This window comes from Eleginops maclovinus, chromosome 23 (assembly GCF_036324505.1).
Source record: "Eleginops maclovinus isolate JMC-PN-2008 ecotype Puerto Natales chromosome 23, JC_Emac_rtc_rv5, whole genome shotgun sequence".
Taxonomy (NCBI): domain Eukaryota; kingdom Metazoa; phylum Chordata; class Actinopteri; order Perciformes; family Eleginopidae; genus Eleginops; species Eleginops maclovinus.
Window position 1 is genome coordinate 21,485,323 of NC_086371.1, and position 21,779 is coordinate 21,507,101.

At 39.4% G+C, this 21,779-nt stretch overlaps 2 protein-coding genes across 6 annotated transcripts in view; both read right to left on the reverse strand.

The window, feature by feature from the left end:
• The window catches only part of myot (myotilin), a 30,320-nt gene extending 27,914 nt beyond the window's left edge, over window positions 1-2,406 (reverse strand). For both annotated transcript variants that reach the window (XM_063876351.1, XM_063876350.1), the window contains exon 1: window positions 2,346-2,406. The gene's annotated coding sequence lies outside the window, so the exon portion shown is untranslated. The remainder of the gene's footprint in view (window positions 1-2,345) is intronic.
• A 2,072-nt stretch (window positions 2,407-4,478) lies between these two features.
• The window catches only part of si:zfos-2326c3.2 (mitogen-activated protein kinase kinase kinase kinase 4), an 80,087-nt gene continuing 62,786 nt past the window's right edge, over window positions 4,479-21,779 (reverse strand). For all 4 annotated transcript variants that reach the window (XM_063875788.1, XM_063875786.1, XM_063875787.1 and 1 more), the window contains 6 exons: window positions 21,099-21,233; window positions 20,827-20,927; window positions 19,576-19,725; window positions 10,946-11,105; window positions 9,955-10,094; window positions 4,479-9,833 (listed from right to left, as the gene is read on the reverse strand). In XM_063875788.1, the coding sequence (XP_063731858.1) occupies window positions 9,750-9,833; window positions 9,955-10,094; window positions 10,946-11,105; window positions 19,576-19,725; window positions 20,827-20,927; window positions 21,099-21,233 (770 nt within the window). In that variant the 3' untranslated portion in view covers window positions 4,479-9,749. The remainder of the gene's footprint in view (window positions 9,834-9,954; window positions 10,095-10,945; window positions 11,106-19,575; window positions 19,726-20,826; window positions 20,928-21,098; window positions 21,234-21,779) is intronic.

Here is a 21,779-nt window from a genome sequence, read left to right on the forward strand (position 1 = left end):
CACAATGAGCAACTGTTTTCCAGTGAAGGCAGATTTATGCACGTCAATATTCATTAAATATTCATCTGTTGATTAACTTCATTACTCCTTTATGTATTGCCCTTAGACACATTTGAAGGGTCCCCATGTTAAGCTGACCCATGACTGACTAAATTAGGAATGTATTTGAAAGTATATGTAATAAACATTTGTCATTTTGATATAATTTGAAATGATGCATCCTTTAAAGAAAAAGTCTTCATTTACACATGTGCAACAAGCTAACGAAAAGTGGAGGTCCCTAGTAGTACCAGTAAACATTGAACTGCCAGATATGTTTTAATATAAGCACTTCATTACCTAGTATGACATACATATAAAACTCTACCCGCCTTTCACAACAACACTGAACACCTGCAGCCATGCTAGCTGCTCTGTGAAGCTGTGCTGAGACACAGTTGTGATATGAGCTAAAGGCTAATGTCAGTATGCTAACATGGGTTAGCACAAATGTGTTCAGAAATGTTTTAAGGCGGGCAAATATTTGTTCGACCTGGAGTCTGGACCAAAGTGACGGACAGACTGATATTTCTAACCCTTTAATGATGCCTTGGTAACTTCAATCTAGTCTTTAGATAGATTGTTTTGTCCTACCAATGGAAAACCTCCATGTCTTAAAATAAAAGCGACGCGGAAAAGCCTCAAATCTGCATTGTCTTTAATATCCCGCAGGGGGCAAGACTACTGGTAGCAAAAAGATGTCCTATTGTATAAAAGTCTATGAACAACCATACTTGTCACTTGAATAATTACTTTGGTAAACATTTACACAGTATGATAGTAATTGATGTGTTTATGTATTCATGATGTGAGTTATGGTCTCACTTAGGGCAAAATATACAATAAAGTACTGTTTGATTCAGTGTGCGGTTGCATTAAACTTCACCTTCTTGTGTCAATTCTGAAGAGAAGATTTCTCTACAGGCCACACTTTTGGCTTTATTACTGCAGTTTTAATTGAAGTTCTAAATGTTATTTCTAAGGTAAATAAAGAGACCTTTGTGTGGAGGAAAGGAATCCCTCTTCCTTGATGTAAGTGTATTTTTAAACTTTCTCAGTTGAATCATTATGAAAACGCTCTTCACCCTCCACCTCCATCATTCCAATTCTCCTAACTCCTGAATTTGCATGCTTGGACCGATTTAGCCTAGACCTGATCACCTGATCTCTCCGTCAACCAATCACGGCTCAGCAGCTGAACTCTGCGTCATACAGGCATGCCAGGCTTCCACGGTGAACCCCCTCCTCCCTCCCCTCCCCTCCACCACCCACTCAGCTCTGCTGGTATGTCTTGTGTTGCCTCACCCGGCTGGCGATAATTTAGATGACATACTTTTTTCACTTGTACCCTTTAACTCCCAAGAGGATGTAACAGATTTACATATAGAAACACAAATACAGAGAAGCAATAGGGATAACTAAATGGCTAGATGGATAGACATAGAAATAAGCTGGAAGACATACCATTATAGGTTTACATTTCTAACAGTCTAAAAAGTAATACTAATTCGCTCCATGTGAATAGCCAGATGCCATATAATCAGATATTATCACAATACTTAAGTCACAATCAAACATTGTTGTGATCTTAAATTTACAATTAGCCCTTTTTCCCCAGCATATTGTGAGGCTTTCTGTCAAAATCCGTTTATTGATTTTCAGCACATTTCTGATTTTCTTTTCCAGTGTCTCAATCTTTGTTTTGACCAACTTCCACCAAATACTGCTGACCTCATTAGAAAAACACTCTACCCCACCATCTAGTGGACAGAAAAGCTGTTATCCTAGTTTTAACCGTATTTCAGATTTCCTGCTTTACTTAAACAGAATTTCTGAACATTTCTTCCACTCAATGGATTTTTTCCGGTAAAAGGACACATGACACAGCATATAAATATAGCTCCAGACCGATCATCCCAGCTGTCCTCTTCTTTCTGACTGCAGACTCATTCACCAGTATCAATAACATGCAGTATGAGGGACCTTATGGCCCTCGACCAAGTGAATTACAACATTTGATTATTTGTTTACCAGAGCAGTATCTATCACGAGCTACGTCTGAACCTTGACACAGGACGTGCCATTGGGGAATTTTCATGCTGCTAAAATGTGAACTTTTTCCGAAGATTTGTGTAAGAAATACAAAATATTTGGTGTGCAAGCTGATTTAGACAGGTGTCTTCAGCCTAGACTGTATAGATCTCAATGTGATAGTGTTGATATGAAGCAAAAAAGGCCCAAATGCATCTTAAACTCACAGCACTTCCCACCTGTAAACACGTTTAACCAAGCACCATTCTCCTTACCTGCCTGGCCTTTCCCCAGCAGCTCAAAAACTACAACAAATATATTGATCCAACAGAAGTGTTACTGATCCCGATGCTAACTTGCTATGTGACTGTGTGCCTGCCAGTCATGAATTGGTCACTCCTGACTCTGGGCGAGCTGACACACACATCTACACACAGACAGGGACATGTGTGTGTGTTGAGGGGGGGTTGTGGTGGTGGAATGGGGTAAGGAGGGAATCTGAGGCTGGGGGGTTGGGGGGGAGTTCAGTCGGAGAAGTACTAAAGGGGCAAATTTAGAGCGGAGTATAATGTTCGTCAACACTGACAAACACATCGAAGGGCAGAACTCCAAACCAAAGGCGACAGGTTTAAATCTAAATGGTTTATCTCTGGGACATTTAACAGAAAAGATGCAGCTCTGAAATTCAGTTTTCTGTGACTGTATGGGTTCACCACAGCCATGCCTCTTTAGGAGACTACTGAATGACTGAGACTATAACTCCGATTAGAGAAGAGAAAGTATACATAGATTAATACTGATCTTTCGGATAAATCAGGAGAAAATGAACTTTTTTTAAGACCACTTCGTCTAGTTCTGTATTTTTTATTCAATTACTCTTACTAGAGCTAGCAAGAGAGTGTTCACGAAAAGTCAAACGGATCAAAATAAGCTTATATCAACTTACATTAGCAAAAGCCCTAGCTTACTTATAATGGTAATCCTATACATGCTTTTTTAGCTGTGCAAATAGCCTATCTAGGTATCTAGTCAAATTAAATTAAATGTAAATACATTACACTGTGCCCATTTAGAAGACAGGTTGTTCAAATGTTATACCATTGGCTCCAATTATAGTGCGCTTTCTTCAGAGTATGTTTGTTCACGTGTTAGCTAATGTTTGCTAATATCGATCATAACCAACCAGGGAGAACTGTTAAAGACAGACTGATCGTCCGTCAGACTTTTTGTTCTTGAGGGAATAACAACAAATATGTTTTCGACTATTTCATAGAAAAAAGTTTGGCTATGTGTGGCACCCGGAGGCTCGTTGACCATACTTAATCCAAGAGTGTGAGCCAGGAGCCAGGAAACCTGCGCCTGGTGCCAGTGAGTCTTCAGTGGATACATGAGATGACACCTCTGTAAATGAGAGAGAGGAAGAGAGACACAGAGCCTGAAAGAGAGCAAATCTTAAACATAGAGAAGCACACAGACAGAACCATGAGGCTGTAGTAGAAGGTAACAATGTCCATAGCAAATTCAGTGTTCTCTAGGGTTTGGCAACCATTTCATTCAGTGCTTCGTCCTTCTCTTAAATTATGCTTGCCTAACCCTGACCTTAACCCAAGCCTGACCCGGAGCTTGACCTAGCCCCAATTAAGGCAGAGACCAATTTAGTTAGTGCTGCATTACACACTGAAGTATTACTCCAGAGAACACATGACGAAATAGCAACTAGAAAATGCTTTTCCTGAAAAGAAGTTGCTCAACCCTGGCAATATGTCAATGAATAAAAAGTACATTAAAATAATTAGAAAGCAACAAACAAAAAAGGTTAATAAGACAGATAGAAACTCAACCTGATGTTAGTTTGAAAGTTTTCAGCACACCATAAACCTGCCATAAGCACCTGTTACCATCCGATAGCTTTTATTTTGAAAATCAAGGCACTTCCAGGGACATTTAAATGCTTAAGACTCTTATTCTGAGATGTCTGTGCTGCATACAGGGCAGCAGCCAATTGGTCCTGTGTTGAGGTGAGCAATGTTCAAATAAATAAAATGCACTACAGAAATTGCGCTGCTAGTACTTCCTGTTCTATCCAGTTTTGTCAGTGTAGAAACAACTGCATTTCACCGTGAAACCCTGTGTGGCAAGACAATACATAATCCTTGAATAGCCTCCTCTGAATTCCCTCAATACAAAACCCAAAGGATAATTATCAAAACCAAGATTAGACATTACATTGTACAATAGTCGGTATCTTAATAGAATGTTATGTCTTAAATGTTTAACAAACTTGTTAATAAAAGACAGATGCCATGTGTTCAAAGACTAAACTGCATGTGCATCAGAAGTGAATGAAGGTTTCTGATGAGTCAGAGTTGAAGTAAGATGTAGAGACAGAAAAATAATTGACGATGTCACACAATTTAATATATTTATTGTTGTCTGTCTGTTGCGTCTTTACATGGAAACACAAGTTTGATCTCAAAGCAGGAGTTACAGTGTATAATGCATCAAACAAAGTTCCAGTGCAAACAAATAAAAAAAGGTTTGAACGGAAACAAAATGAAATGGTTAAGGGGAATGTATATTCTTAAATATATATCTATATAATATTTGGATTCTTTAGACTTTACAATTTACAAGAAACACAGCTGTCCTGTGTCAACTGACATATATAACTCCATGATGCAAGCTGTTTCTATTTTGAAAACGTTACAGAGTTTGTCCACCATTCCTATAATATATTAGCATATATAACCAAGGACTGGTTCTATCAGAGAGAGCAATTTGGCCAATGGAAACAAATAAGACATAAATCCACACCTAAAAAGTGTATAATTAGTCTCTCTCCTTCATATCCTTACTTCCTCTTCCTCCTACTCATCATAACCCACGATAACTTCAAATTCTCAATCCACATGTACAGTGTGGCACCTCCTTGAAATGTTGGCCCCGTTTTACTGCCGCAAAACAGAACATTATGCTGGCCCAATTGAGTGGAAAGGTGTAGCACCGGAAAAGGAAGTATACATGACATTTTGGAGTGCATTGGCCTAAGCAGGTTGGTCTTGGCCTTTGCGATAGTCCGATCACGAGTAGTAAGGAAAATACAAAATAAATGTGTGTATCCTCCCCAGGATTTCGATCTGCTCCAAAATGTCATGGGTTTTTCTTCACCCCATGCTACTCTCTTCCACCAAGTCTCATGGAAATCTGGTAAGTACTCTTTCCCTAATCCTGCAGAGAAGTGAAAAACCCAACCTATAACCGAATGGTATGGCGGCGGTAATAATGCTTTCATCACATTTTTACAAGTTTTCTGAGATTGAGCTCTTTATGCCAAGGAGGCAACCGCAAAACATGCATCTAAAAAGCTACATCCATTTTCCTTCTGTTAGCTGACACCTGACTCAAGCCATCTACTTCCATTCACTGTCTTTCCTTCCCCAGGGGAATTCCTGCTTACTGAACACCTGTTGCCATCTACATCACACCCTCCCACACACACACACACACACACACACACACACACACACACACACTTTCTTTATCTGCTAAGCTTGTACACAAGGCCTGAAAAGAACAGTGCAGCAGATAGCAGAAACAACGTATTCTTCCTCTAATTAATAAGAAATAGGACACATCCTTTATCCCTCCAGTATACTGAAATGTCTCTACAGCTTTGCTTGAGCTGGTGTAACCATTGACTAATGGTGGGTGTGGATTTACACTTGACATGAGAGAAGGAGAAAAAGGAAAAGCTAGAGAATGATGACAGACGTTAGCGTGAGATACAGAGGGAATAAAAGGCAGCGCTGAGAGCAGAAACGCTGCCAAAATGAGAGAAAAAGAGTAAGTGGGAGAGTCGGAGATGTGAGTCACAGCGAACCTGGAACATCATCTCCACCAGTGGAAGGTGTAGGCGGGAGTCACTGAGCTATATCTCATTCGTGCAGCTTGACTCAAATGTTCACAGGGGGAAAAGGTGAAGGAGAAGACAGAGAAGTTGGTTTTCCAATAGTCCACTAAAATGTCCTCATTGTGTCTCCTGTAACTTTAGGAGACAAATAGATTAGCTGTGACACTGACTCTGGATAGCCTGTTGCAGAAAAGTTTTTTTTTAAAGAAGGGTGAAGAGCCATGCAGATAAAGCATGATGATATGAAAACATGAAAAGTAATGTCTTTTTGGTGAAACCAAACAGAGATTATTACTAAAAAATGCTTTCAAAGTCAAACAATGTAACGTTCATACAGAGCTAAAACTTTACAATATAAGGATGGTAACCTGTCTTTGCAATTTATTAACTTCCAAGTATCACTTTCTACTCGACTGAATTCATACATTAGCCAAATTAAAACCCATCTGATAAAATCTGTCATGGTTATATGATTGCATAACAATGATAAACCAATGGTCCTCAAAAATGTACATTATTGCTTTGAAAAGCAAATGATCTCTAACAAATTCCTCACAAAGTTTGCTGGGAAAGAATTAGAGAGTTTAAACAAAAGACTGGGAAGTGTCATTCGGACACGTGATCACTAGCACCACACGAAGGCCAGTCCGAAAACTCTTCTTACTTGCTATAATTTGAATTATAGTGTGAGAAATATAGTTTTGTGCATTTTTTTTAATCTCATGTGGAAACTGCGCACTTAAGTAACTGTGTATGAAGAGATACCCTCTCTACTATCTAAGCTAATTAGCTGTTAGCTAGCAAAGTTAGCTAAATCTACTGTCGCTAGCTAGCTTGGCCCTGAAAGGTTAAACATGTTAGTTAGCAATTCTGTTTGGATTAGTTCAGAACTCCTGTATTTCCATGTACTGTAGCCATGTTAGCTAGCTATCTGGTCCAGCGGCCCAGCTACCTGTATGCATTTTGGTAAGAACTTAGCAATGATACAGTCTTTATCAGAAAGTTCATTTTCCAGTTTAAAATATTCTCACAGAACCAGCTGCAATATTTATATCAAGTCCATAAAGAAAACTCAACGAATATAAAACATTTGTGATAGCCTCAACATTCAAAAGTAAATATAATATAGAGTATAAGAATAACAAAGTTAGCCATTTGAGCAAAGTCAGACGAAGGAGGGTATATTAAACATGGACAATTTACGAATTCACATTTCAAGGTAACACCAATTATTTCTTCAGCACTAAAGCAGACATACAGTATAAGGTTTCTATTTAATGGAAAGTACAACATTTAAATTGCATATAATTCTGTTGGATTAGCAAGAGACACTTCTTTTCGGGGAGGTTCTTCCGGCCTCCAGACGTCTGATTGGTCTTTTTTACAGTATATAATAACATTTGCCTATCGCTAACCTTTAAATCATAGATCATCTCTTAACACCAAATAGTCAGTTGGGATTTGTTCGGTATCTCAAAGCCCTCATCTTTGGTGTTTCATTGTGTAAATGACAGATAAATCAAGGAAACAAAGAAAAAAAACCTACACTACAGGCCCAGCTCATTGGATCCAGGCTCAACGAAAACATCTCAAAGTAACCCATCAAAAACAGGCGTGTGTCCCATGTTGGATAGTGTAAGAAATACTGATCCAAAGCCTCAGCTATTTCTTCAGTACTGACTACAGAATGGCTTTAAATGTCTCCACTTTCATCCCAAAATCATTTCAAAAGAAGGATATACTACAGCAAAACAAAATTCACGAGACATAACATTTGATCTTTGACCAAGAGCCTTCACGTTCACTGTCAGTGGCTCCTGAACTTTCAAAAGAGTGTGGAAATAACATTCATAAGCCTGATCATAATTCTGTACACATACATGAAGATGGCTTGTCAATTATAAAATATTTAGAAAAAAAGTGTATCTTACAAGAATATATACACCCTACGCTGTACAAAAACAAAACAAAAATGGCCTGTTATTGTGGAATAGTTTTGTATTTACTTGTGTAGAGTACAAGGCTATTTAGGTCCTTATTTTGGAATAATGAAGCTAAGATGATATGGTCCATGACTGGTGGACGGAATGTGTAGACAGATGAGAAACTGTATTGGGTTTATGAAAAAATAGCTGCATCGTTTTGGTGCACAGTGGGTAAAGTATTAGGGCTCTACCAGGTGTCTTCTCTAATACATTTGAAGCTTCTCCTGTGGTTTCCAAGAACACCAATGTCTGCCATTACATTTTATGATTTCATTATCTTAAAAAATGGTGGAAATGTTCTTGTTTTGGTTATATAAATGTAATTCATTGTGTTGTGATGCTGCCAATTAACCATTGAATACGATTGCATGCGACAGGTTAATATGAGCGCAGTAATAAATGTTGTATCTAAAAAAAAAGATAAATCTGCTCTTTTTGGCAACAGAACACAACCAAAAGTTATTGACCTACGTCGTCATAACAGTAATTTGATCCTGAATATTTAAATATTCAGTTCAACTTCAATGATTGAATCTATGCTGTGTGGGTTGGTTACTGACTTACTTTCACCTCAGACAAAAGAAAAGGAAAATGCCATCAATAATATATCAGTTGGTGGTGCATAATATAATACTGTCTAATAAAAGGATATGGAAATCACAGATTCGGGACTAATTTGTTTGGCCGTAATGAAGAAAACATCAGTGAAGGCCTTGATAAATAATACTGCTAAGGTATTAGAACCGCATTGGTTCATCGACCTGGGATTTGATGAAAGATTTTTTTTTAGGTAAATTAGAAGGGCGCTGACCTTTCCCAAGTTAAACATAATGTGTGTATCCGCCCTTTTTGTATCGGATCCTTTACATGTTTAAAGATGTTCTTCCTTGTCACATGCCTTTCACCAAGTTTCATGAAAATTGGGCCAGTAGCTCTTCTGTAATCCTGGTGAAATTTGTTTTTGACTGAGGTAAAAATGGCAAGCAGTATCGACAACATTTGGAATCATTGTAGTTGTCCAACTTTGTCCGAATTTTGGTCCCAATTTAGTCTTTGAATGGTGATATCCATGGAGTGATGAAGGACTTGTGTTCTTGCAGTTTAATCCATTTTTATCACATGTTGACAGCTGGACATCACAATAGAAGACAAGATAAATATCCATGACTTCATCAGATAAAAAACAAAACAAGTTTGGATCCAATTACACAGCTAGATGTTGTTAAAGTTAGTAGGAGCAAACAGCTGATATGTACAAATGGTAAGCGGAGTAACTGATATGACGGAGGCCTTTAGAGAAACGGGAAAATGGCTTAATGATCCAGGAGAAATACATGATGGTCTGGTATTCATTAGACGTCACTACAAAATCAAGCCGGTTGTTTTGCTTCCAGGTAAATTGATTCATGCGATCCTTCAAGGAAAAACTCCAGGGAACAATATTTTTTGTGCTCTTCACTTCACAGATGCTAAAGTTGCTAGTTGTACCTTGTAATGCTTCCGTATATGGGGGGGTAGTGAACTAAAGCGCGTTTGTTAGGCAGCAGCCAATTCAAGCTTCAGTATTGGAGGATGGAGCGATGGATTCCTTCAGTGCTCGCATCAGCCGGAGTTAGGATCAACTCACCATTCACAAGACAAAATAGAAAGATGGCTCCAAGACTATTTTGCTGATCTTTGTATGGTGTAACTATCCATGGAGATGAGTTGCCACCAAAATAAAAAAGGCATCACCAGAACAATGAAGACATCACCAGTTGATCCCAGCGTTACAGGTCCAGTCGTTACCAGCTGAACAGCGAGTTCTGTCCCAGAGTCATGAAGTAAATCTGACTACTGCCTCCTGACTGCACTGAGGCAAAGAACACCTGCGACACGAGAGAGCCGCAGCGTTAGAAGTTAAGTAACAAGTTTAAGATATTGCATGTCTTACTGTGTTGCAGATTAAAGCCTGAAAAGTAAATATCTAGATAGAGTTGAACTCCGTACCTTGTCGTTCCTCTCACACAGGAACTTGAGTTTTTGGGCCTTTTTGTGCATGAAGACCCCTTCCAGGTTCCCAGTGTTCGCCGACCTCAGCTCTATGGCTTTTTCTCCCCAGCCCATCACTTGGTTGGACTGGAGGTAGGCTGGAGACAAAGAGAGAGAGAAACAGGAAGCATGTTTAACAATTGAGGGTCTAACTATGTCTAGCGTTCCACACAAAAACTGTTACCGTTCCACATTTCCCGTTAAGTTGCTTTCCACGAGTCAAACGCCATTTGGCTGTCTTTGTATTCATTGCAAGACAAATTGTATTCATGTTGTTAAAATCACACAAAGTCTCTCCAAAACACCTCCTTACTTTTCGTCTTATTCATGGCAAACAAGCGAGAGATGCATACGGCACCAACTGGACTGGAGTTGGTAACGAAACAGGAAGTTTAGCAAGATACTGGATCCCAAACTGCTGCTGTTGGCATGTCTATGGTATTGAAGTGGATGTGAAGTATGTTGAATAAAATGTCATGTAAGGTAAAGTAATGTAAGATTAATATGGTCATACATTTTTGGCTGCACAGGAACGGTCTCAAAGAAAGAAATGGCAGATCACTTGTAGCGGACCATCAATGACACTGATTGACGGGTGTTTTTTATTGGGCAATTCATCTCTTTGTACTCTGTCTGCTTAATCAGCAGTTGCCGATTGTTGGCCTGACGGTGGATAGTTGGAGAGCTTTAACATATCGCCTGAACCTAGTGTGTATATGAGTCATTCCGTGTAAGCAGACACACCAATACACACAGAATCATTTGCATCTTATTTTTAGCCCATGTGTCCCAAATCTGTCCTCACAGAAACTGGTTCAGGGTCGGCTCTCAGCGCTCAGGGCAGCTGCTGATCTGAAGTCCGTTATTCAGAAGGCAAACCACCAAAAACACATCCAGCTGTAACTGAAGAGTATGTTTCATAATGTAATGATGTACGATTGAAACTCACCGACAGACGCAGGCATCTCCCCCCACTGCAGCACCGTATCCTTGGTGATGCGGCCGTAGGTGTCGATGTAGACGCCCTCGTCTTCGTAACAAACCAGAACCTCCGTCCCGGCGCTGTTCGGCAGGATGATGATGGCATGTGGACGGATGGAGCCCTGGATCTATGACACAAACACACACAAAAGATAATATTTAGACCAAAATCACTTAAAGAAAATGTTTTTGTTATTAAATCACTTAAAGTTATACAAACCAAAACAGTTGGGTGTGTCTCAATGATTAGACACTTCTTCGTATAATAAATATCTCTCTTAACTAAACATCATTTTCAAACTGTTGATATTAAAGTCTTGTTTACGTTATTTATGTTAACTGACAATATCTTTCAATAGCAAAGGGAAAAACCTGTCATAAATCACAACCAGCAAAACCCACTGAAGTTAGAGATGAATGAGGATGATTCAAAAATGTGTTCACAAGAAAAAGAAAGGTTCAAGGAGGGACAGACTGTCTTTTCCTAAAATTCTACGAGTTAGAGATGATACACAGAAGAAAAAGATTGATATGTGTTTATTCGTTCATAACATTAGATTCAATAAAAAAAATGTAGGTCCCTGACTGAAGCACAAAGGTCAATAGAAAATACATTTCAATGATTTAAATTGAAGGGCATTTTCAAATCGAACTTTAAAATATTTGAGATATGTTTTTGACTGAGGGACTTGCACATGTTCAAGCTATTTTAAGATAAAAATTGTAGAATGAAAATAGTTAAAAACTCACAATAATGTATTAAAAAGGAAACACGCATTGACAGTATTATCGAACAGTAAGCACACAATCATCTAAAGAAATGTTTTCAAACAACCCCATATAAGTTGATTTTAATTTTAACGAGTTCAGAATCATTTCATTATGTAGTTCAGAAATAAAGTCTGTAACCAGCAGAGACACGTATGCAACCAGCAGAGACACGTATGTAACCAGCAGAGACACGTGTGTAAATAAAACGCACATCTAAAGAAAGAGGGGATCTCTTTAGCAAACACACCACAGAAACAGCTGAGCACGGTTATGTTATAAAAAGCAGGTAAATAAACTTCATGACACCGTGCTTCATACGTTACCAGAGTGTGAGCCACTACGATCCTGAGCATCAGAACAGGCATCCAGAGACGCAGCGCAATCTTAATCCTCTGCCTCGGAATCAGCATTGTTACATAGTTTGCAAGCAGCAGTGGAAGATGCTGTTGTGTGTGTGTGTGTGTGTGTGTGTGTGTGTGTGTGTGTATGTGTGTGTGTATGTGTGTGTGTGTGTGTGTGTGTGTGTGTGTGTGTGTGTGTGTGTGGGATTCTTTAAGTGGGTGAGTGGTGCATTGTTTGCGAAAGTGAAATGCTTTTGGCAGTAATTAGGTAATAAAAATAAGGATACACAGCTGTAGAGAAAGCCCGTGAGTGTGAAGTGTCCTCAAGAGCTCTCAGAGAAAGTGAACTGAGGATGATGGAGTGTGTATGTGTGTGTGTTTGAGTATGTGTTGAAAGCTGCACTGTTTGTGTAAGAGAGAAAAAAAGAAGCCAGGCTGTGGAGCTGAGATTATATCGCAGCAGTATAAGGCACCGGTGTGGTAGGGACCTGTGAGCACACCGGCTTTATACAGCAGAGGAGCAATGAGAGAAAACTCAACAGGAGCAAGGACACACACACTACTGATGTCGAGAGAAGGAGGACACGGGAGGAGTATTTTTAGAGTGTATTTCACTTTTAGTAAGTCTGTCTCTCTTCCCCTTTCCAGCTCCAACTCCCCATGCTTATAGAAAGTGGCACAGATCCTTGTTCCCTTGGAAGTGTGTGTGTGGGTTTGTGTGAAAGTGTTGAGAACATGAATGAGAAGGCAATAACATTCCCAATAGAAAAAGTAAAAGACATTTTTCACCAAGCTAATGGTGCAGATGAACCCCCATCGTTCAGGGCGATTTTGGTTGGCAGTGATAATGGTCCTTATGTGTCAACAATATATAATTATGCTACAACTTTCATGAATATTACTGGATATCCAGTCCCTTTCGTCACCTTGCTTTGTTTCTGTTCTACAGCATTGTTGTACTGTAGTAATCCAAAAAGTAAGCCTATGCTAGCAAGTTAGCAAAAAGCTAGCCTGCCAGATTATTGTCCAATGTGATTAAAGGTTGGCTGCAAATATGGTCCTCACGAGGCCCCGGTTACAGACAGGTATTTGGTTATTCAACGCTTGTTATGAATTTACTCTTTATTCAATCTATCTCTTTCTATTGCTATGTCTATGCCACACTATATTGTTTCAGCGTATCAAAAAACGTTAACATGTGCTAATAAGTAAGCAAGGAGCTAGCATATATGTGACGCCGAACGTAGCTAACTACGTAGCCTTCACTACGGCAGTAAAGATGTCCACTCCTTTGGCAAAAATAATGCAAAAGGACCAGTTCGACGACAATTGTTGTGCCTATTTGTATGCGTTTGTTGTTGTTTGTGAGCACTGGATGGCGCGATGGGGCACAGGGTAATTAAGTGACCTCACAGGCGCAGGTGTGGGTGATTCAGGCTGTTTGAGAAAACCAATTTTGACCGTGTAGCCGTGCACACCATAATTTTTGGGGGAAATAAAGTGGGAATAATCAGACATGTGGACTCGAGTCACATGACTTGGACTCGAGTCAGACTCGAGTCATGATTTTAATGACTTCAGACTTGACTTGATCAAATTCGGCATGACTTGCGACTCGACTTGGACTTGAATACTATTAACTCGAGACTTGACTCGGACTTTGCCTCTTTTACTTGTATGACTTGACATGCCTCGAGTCAAAAGCTAAATTTCCTGATCATGGACATCCTTCCCTGCAATGCGAACCTGCGAAGCCCCAAAGACCGCAAAGTGAGAGAGCCGGCAGGCAAGTGCGAGCAATGCAATCATGTGGTGGATTTTGGCCTTTTTGGATTGGATCAGGGACCTAACCAGCGTGATTGGATAATCCCCGGGTTTCCCCTCATTAATATTCACGATTTCCCCGGATTTCATCTACGGAAAAGATGCAATTGTGCCACGGAAGGGAAGCCTAGTCGAGAGCTGTCCGTCTGGTCTGCGTCTCTCTCAGTTGCAATTGGCAGGTTTAAGATCCAGATTAGGTTCATGGTTGTGAATTATCTATGTAAATCGACTCTATAGATAACACGTTCATTCTACATGTTGAATGATGATAGCGTAATACAAATATAGGCTATACATACAATGACAAAACTGCCGTGGGCGATATGTTATCCGTATCCTTTGTTAAAATTAATGTTCAATAGCTCTATGCCAATGGGAACAACAGAACGTGCGCATTACATATGGACCAATGCGACACGTTCATTACGGCCGTGCAGTGCCGCCGCTCCCATAACGCGCATTACGCGCTGTGCGTAGGGCACCAAGTGTCGAGGGGGCACCACCAAAAATAGCCTAATGAAAAATCGTCATAATAATTATAAGGCCGAAATTATTTCAGTAGACTATAGAAATATGAGGCACTTTTTAGGCATACTACTCAAAGGTACCGATGGTGCCCCCCTCTCCCCTCCCCCCCTCCCCTCCCCACTCACTCATCACAACTCATAATGTTTTTTTATTGGGGGGGGGGGGGGGAGGGCATCATGAAGGAATTATGCTTAGGGCACCAAAATGGCTAGCAGCGGCACTGCGGCCGTGGACGATAAACACTCAGTACCGTACGCACACCAACCGGCATTTGCGTGTTTAACACCTTGTTTAACACTGGCGTTACCGCCGCTTAACTTAAATAATGAAGAACTGCTTTTAATTACGACTTGGCCGAGATCTTAACGTGCTGTTCATGCGTTTCCCATGAATAGCCTACTACTATAACTCGGAGCGGAGCAGGATATAATGCGCATGTGCGACGTTGCTAGGCAACGTGTACAAAGGCTGGGGGGGTGGGGGGGGATGCCCCCAGACCCCCAGACCCCCCAGACCCCCCTACAACGGTTTAGTTTGTCACCTTTTTCAGCCCTTCTGAGTTTGCAGGTATGTACACAAATAACTAAGATTAGGGAGGTGTACTCTGTCTCTCTCTCTGTCTGTCTGTCTCTCAAGCGCCTACCCCCAGCACCTTTCATTGTGTGTAGTCATGCTGCTTAATTGTTATGCAGATTAAACATTGTTTTATTGAAATATTAGGTTTCTTTGTGATTTAAGCAAAATGTTGACCTACTGTAACTGGCATCCACTGAAGCATCAATGCCAGTTACATGCATCCACACAGTCCATGCCTCACTAGTCAAGGCGCTTTACCAACTTTAGGATGACAGTGGTGCCTTCCGTGCTCATACATTTCTAACCCACCATTCACACACAATACTTTGAAGGTCTTTGGGCGCATGCGTATATACAGATATATAAAATATATGCATAGTTTAATCTGTATGTATAAAAAAATACTGAAGATTAGGTTGATATGTTGAAATTGTGTGATCGTTAGTCTGATAATGGCATTATTAAGTGAAGAGTACATGATGACTTGTTCAGGACTCGAAGAAGCTTGGGACTTGGACTTGGACTCGACTTGGCTTTGGTGTTACTTGGACTTGGACTCGACTTGCCCTTCTCTGTCTTTACTTGGGACTTGACTTGGACTTGACTGCTGAGACTTGGGACTTACTTGGGACTTGCCAAACAGTGACTTGGTCCCACCTCTGGGAATAATAGCAAGAATGTTGTGGTTGTAATTGGAGGGCTCACACGTCTAACTAAGAACAATGTTAACAAAGTAGACCTTAAAATGGAAACACCACAAATCTCCATCCTTAAACTCAATATCCAACAGAATACGCACCAACTACGTCCAAAAAGAGCAGCTGGACCGAAACTCCTACCACAGTGAGCAATCAGCCCCAAATCAAATGGGTTTCTGCAAAGGCAACAAATATAAAGGTACATATTTATATTTGTATAAATGTGTCTCTTTCGTTTTTTTCTACGGATCATTTTGTGTAGGTTTTGTTTGTAAGAGCATTATCGTTAGTAGGAGAACTTCAATATTGCCCAACACGTGCATGGAATATTACAAAAGTATTTCACAAAGAACTCCACTCCTTAACTTTCAAATATAAAGGCATTTTAGACTATTCTGTGGTCTACACATTGTCTTAGCGCCTCACTCCAAACTTCTATGTATTATTCAGAAACTTAAGTCATTAGGTTGAACTCTGTTTTTCTTGAACCATGGCAAAAATCTAAAATGGGTATTGGCTTCATGGACATATTATCACACAATGATTTAAAAGATGAGGAAAATCATTGAATAATTCATTAAACCATAGAAACCTGAGAAACCGGCTGCAGCCACCCACTCAACGCCATATGTATGCGCAGTGCACAGACAGTATATGAACCAACAAAACAAATACATAACCTCAGAAATGCACTTTTTATTTAATACTGTATGCAAAACAGGCTGAAGAAAAGCTTTATAGTTATTATTATAAAGTTTTAAACCCTCTCTAGTTCTTTCTGAACATATTTAACCAGATGTGTCAGAATATGACTCACCGGAGGCTACAGCGAGATCTACTTGCCCACATATAAAGAAAAAAAATCCCTTCTCTGTCTCTAATGGTGTCAGCAGTGGGCGATTTGTTCACATTTAGAGAGGGAAATTAACTTTGGAGATGCAAAACACTTTACCGACTTCCACAAGTCATTGTAACTCAATGAAGTTTGAGTTATATAAAAGCATTTCACAAATATTACCAAGACATATCATAATGTTGTTTGATTGCTTTTACATGTTCTGCCTTTGGATGCAGCCAAGCCTCCTATTCAAGCATTTTCCTATTATTCCTGAGACTAACTGAAATGAAAAATATATTCTGCAGTGCGTCATATTGTAATTATAGACTGGTGGTGTAGGCAGCTCGGGATTGTATACCATTGGAAATTACAGTCTGCCTATACTATGGATACTCTAGTTATAATAATGCATGAAACATCTGAGAGTAGAGTAAGCTCTATCATTTATTTTTCATAACTGTGGGCTTTACATTAAATTTAGATGTCAGCATGGAGACCGTATTACAAAACTCTACATGACAACAGATACTACACTGATTTTAAAACTGTAATTATCCGTTAATTGACACAAAACAAGTTTCCTCTTAGTGACAAAAAAATAATTCAGATCTGCTCTGCTAAAGCTTTACTGTTAGCATACTAACAGAGCCATAATTATAATGCTACGATGTTGATGCTAACAATTGCTAATTAACACTTAATGCTGGTAAGTGCTCTCTTAGGCGACTACTGTTATTCTACAAACTCTTCAACCAATGAAAAAAAATCGCCATGTTATTCCTAGATTGACTAAATCTGCCGCATTGCGGTTTACCTGGTACCCTAAAGGAGTAATGAACAAACATAAAAAACCCATTTGCAGCATATTCAATTTATTTCAAACCTGAATATGAAGGTCAACAGATGTGACCCTACAACTGAGGCTGATTTGAATGTTAGTTTTAGATATTAAATTATAAACTTAAGTCTTTGAAAAATTAAACATTTGAATTCACGATCGCGCTAAGGTTAGGGGCCGTGTCCACATAGCGCCGTTTTTGTGCGGTAGCTACGAGATGTCCATGTATAAATTTGAGGAAAACGTGTTTTTTTTACCGTGTCTTTCAGGCAGAAACTATAACGCAAAGAACCAAAAGCCCATTTGTTTGTGCAGATTGGCTGGGTGGAACCTTGACATTTCTGCCGGTGAGTGTTGTACTTTTATCTCCATCTGTGGATAGTCCTCCTCACTCTACAGCTGTCAGACATCTGTTAGCGGTAAAGCTCCTTCATACAAAGTGTGAGGGCAAGCAGCTTCAGGTTGGTATTCATGGTGAAATAACAAAGTTTAAGAAACATATAGACCCACAAAGAGATAGGTTGTCAAACGTTGTTCTGTTGGAAAAATCGAAAAGAGGCCATTTAACAATTACCCTTTAAAAGTCCAAGTGATCTCTAGAGTCATGCTGGTGGTCTGGCTAAGAATATGCACAATCTACATGTTGTTGAGCTGTATATGGTTGTCTCTGGAATATCAGAAGTCAGATGTAAGAATGTGTTTTGACACAATTTGGGTTACAGAGACTGATGCACAAGCAAAACATCAAATCCAAAATGATTCAACTAAAAATCTAAAATAAATTCAGCTGATGCTGGTCTACAACCATAAATATCCAGTGACGATCAGATAGCATGCACTTGCCCAATCTCTGCAATTCAACTGAAAGTCAGAATGCCATTTGAGGGGTAAAAAAATAACAACATCCGAATGGAAATGTCAACCTGACTCATAAAATCCTGCCATGAGCTTTACCTGCCCACAGACAGAAGAGAGAGGCATGGAGAGGACGCGAAATGAAAGATTGGTAAATGAAACAAAAGAGAAGATAAAAAATTAGCCAATAAACGAGGCCACATTAGATGACAGAGTGGTTGGAAATCAAGAGAATAACGAAAGAGGAAGAGTTCAGTGTTTGACAGCTTTACACTTAGTGGGAGGAGAGTGGGGGGGAGGTGGAGCGAGAAGAACAGGAGAGATAAAGAAGAGCAATGACTGACAACTGCAGACTTGTGAGTGGGAGGAAGAGCAGGAGGAGAGGTGCATCCAGAGAGATGGAGAGGAGTGAGGTGATGGAGTATAAAAGCGGATGGTAAGGTATAATACAGAGTTCCAGGTACAGTGAAAACAATATCGGTATCACGTACGAGTAATGTAAGATGTAAGAGATTAGAGATCTTAAAATGGTTAAATACATACACTATGAACACTCAATTCCTACAGAAGCCCTGAGAGGCCAAAAAACTAACAGGGGGTCCATTACCTTCTTCAGATCCAGATTTAAAGTTAGGTTAAACATATGCATTTGCTGACTTATATTACATTTGCTATTTTTTCTTGCCAGAATGTGTTGTAATTGTAATTCATGCCACAGAATCTCAAACTCATGTTCAAAATATAAATCAGTTATGATTCGTTATTTCTTGAGTGACTTTTAAACAACACATGTTCAACACACAATCTCTCACCTGTTAGAGGCATGGTGAAATTAAAAAAAACGTTTCACAGATCAATATAAAGAAGCTTATTTTAGACTAACTGTACATTAACACTGCCTTTCAGAGCTTCCATACTTAATATACATTTGTTTTCATCACCTGTTTTTTTTAAAAATTTTTAACTTTTTATTTTTCCAGACTGACAACAATAAACCTAAAATAAACACACACACTGAACAAAATAAAACAAAAAAACAAAATCACCTTAAGGTTGGGCTTCAGTCATCACATACGTTGGCTAGATACATGTATGTTAATGTTACATACTGTATGCCACACAGATGTCAGATTGACATTCTTAATTCAGGTAAAGAATCATCACCTGTTTTTGAGTAGGACTTTTACAAGATTAGTGACATTTCTCAAACGAGTTCCTGTCAAAATATGACATTTTATGACTTGGCGACAAGCTTTGACATTTTAGAAAACGTTTTGAGATAATGACCAACACAAGAACATTTACTGATCATAAGCAATATTAACTTACATGTGTCGGCAGGTAGAGGTCGTAAGGTGTTCCAGAGTCGACGTCAATGGCGTGGAAACCTGAGAGGGAGCCGTAGATGACCTTTAACCTCTGGCCTTCCTCTACTGTGAGGTCAACAGACATCGGTTTTTGAGGCAGCGACCTGAAGGACTGCATAGACATTCACATAAAGAAAAATGGTCATAAACACAAGCAAAATACCTCAGTAGATACAGTCCAAACATCTAAAATTACATTACAATCTTTACCTTTAATGATACATTAAAATATAAATAAAATAATATGTGACAACAGTTATCTAACTGTAACGGCTGCTTTAGAAGTTATGAGTGACTTTGACAATTTAATAGCAATCTTAAGATAGTCGTGCTTCAACAGGGTGGTATATTTTTGGCCTTTTCTGAAAAAAAAAGTAGCTCAGGCCACGAAGGACGCAAAGAAATGGATCACAGTTCTGCTGAGATCTGTGTGCGTGACCCTGATAGCTGGATGAGTCATGGCTGCGAATATGTGCATGTTTCTGATCGTGGAAGTGACCCTTTTATTTTTTCCTTCCATGTGTATCAACGAGTTTGTCTAGATTGTGCAAAAATCTAGTAAAAACTAAAGGAGAACTGTATAGAGTGCAAGGATCACATATTTTTCTAGGCAAACCACAACGTTAACATCGCAAGGACCCCCTCAACAAAATGCCAATGGGATTTTGCTCAGCTTAAGGTTGCTAATGGCCGGCTAGATGATGTTTAGTAGCCTCATTGAGACATGTTAGCAAATGCTGTTTTTTATGACATTCACAAAATTCACAAGAGGGCTATGACGTATTTAAAAGTGAAACTCAAGATCTTGTGTTAACCACAGACTTTATTTCCGGCTGTTAAATAACAAAACAGTAAAAAAAGCAATGACTTTGAGCTAAGGGAACCCGTAGGTTTTCACACCATTTTGGACTTCAGGACTGCAACACTCTATTGTTCACTTGTTGGAGATGGTTTTTGATAAGACTTGGAGGAAATTTGAAGGAATTTGAATACTGGCTGAGCACTGTTAAAGTTTGTGTGTAACTCCATCTGGTTATGGAGGGTTTACATTATGGACCACGAAGGTCTGTTCCACATTTACAGCCATTAAACCCATCCAGTATTTAAAGTATGTAAGGTGATCGATTTTATACCTTACACTGCAGTATGCATGGTGTACAGTATGTTGCTTAAATCCTTGTTTCTGAATCCATAACAATTGAATGTTACAAACCTTGAAGGCCATGAATTTGTGGTAGGGTTTTGGGGCCCAGGCGTACACCTCCACTGCGTTCTTCAAAGCAATCACCAAGAACTTAATCTTGTCGTAGCGCACTGATGAAACAAAAAGGGAAAAAAGCCCTCAACAACTTAAGACCTTATCTCTTTGACTCAGTACCTCTTAAAGAGTGTGCTAAATAATACACTTGTGGAGTATATTTTAACTGCAGAAAAAAATATAATTGAACCATTCTATTCCATATGCCCTTCGCAGTGTGTACTTACCGACTTTATAGTGTGCACAACCCTCCAGGTCACCTACTGAGGTCCAGCCCTGTCTCTTCTCCACCTCTGGGTCGTTGTGCAGGATTTTGTTCCTCAACCAGGACAGGTAGTAAAGACGGAGCTTGTTCTTTTTACCTAGAGACACAGAGCGAGACAGAGAGGAGGGTGATGGAATCCTGATTAGATTAGAATAGAAAGCAAAACATTTCCGTCATATTGGACTAGCAGTAGTTGGGGCTGGTGGTCAAAGATAACTGAGAAAAATGAGCCCCTCGGCTGACATGCAAAAGGCCCATGACCTCTCCCCCATAAGAGCAAAACACAGACTTTATAGTTGTTGTATTATTGGTTTGTGTTGGGTTTCTTTTAAGTTGTTTAGGGTTGTTTGTCTTTCTGTAGAGTTGTTTTTTTTCTTGAAGTCATTTTGGTTTCTCTCTTTTTTTTTCTTCTCTCTTTTCACCTGTTTTGCATCTCTGAAGCTGTTCGGCCCTTTAAAGTCATTCTGTGTCTCTTTATGCATCTTTGAGGTAATTTTGAGTCTGCTTACTATCTGTCTATGTGTTTTTTTGAAGCCCGAGGTGGGCATTTGACACTTGGCATGCCGGTATGCTTGTTCAGTAATTCATTATATATTATTGCTGTTCATTTTTAATTCATCAAAAGCAATGCTAATCTCCATTA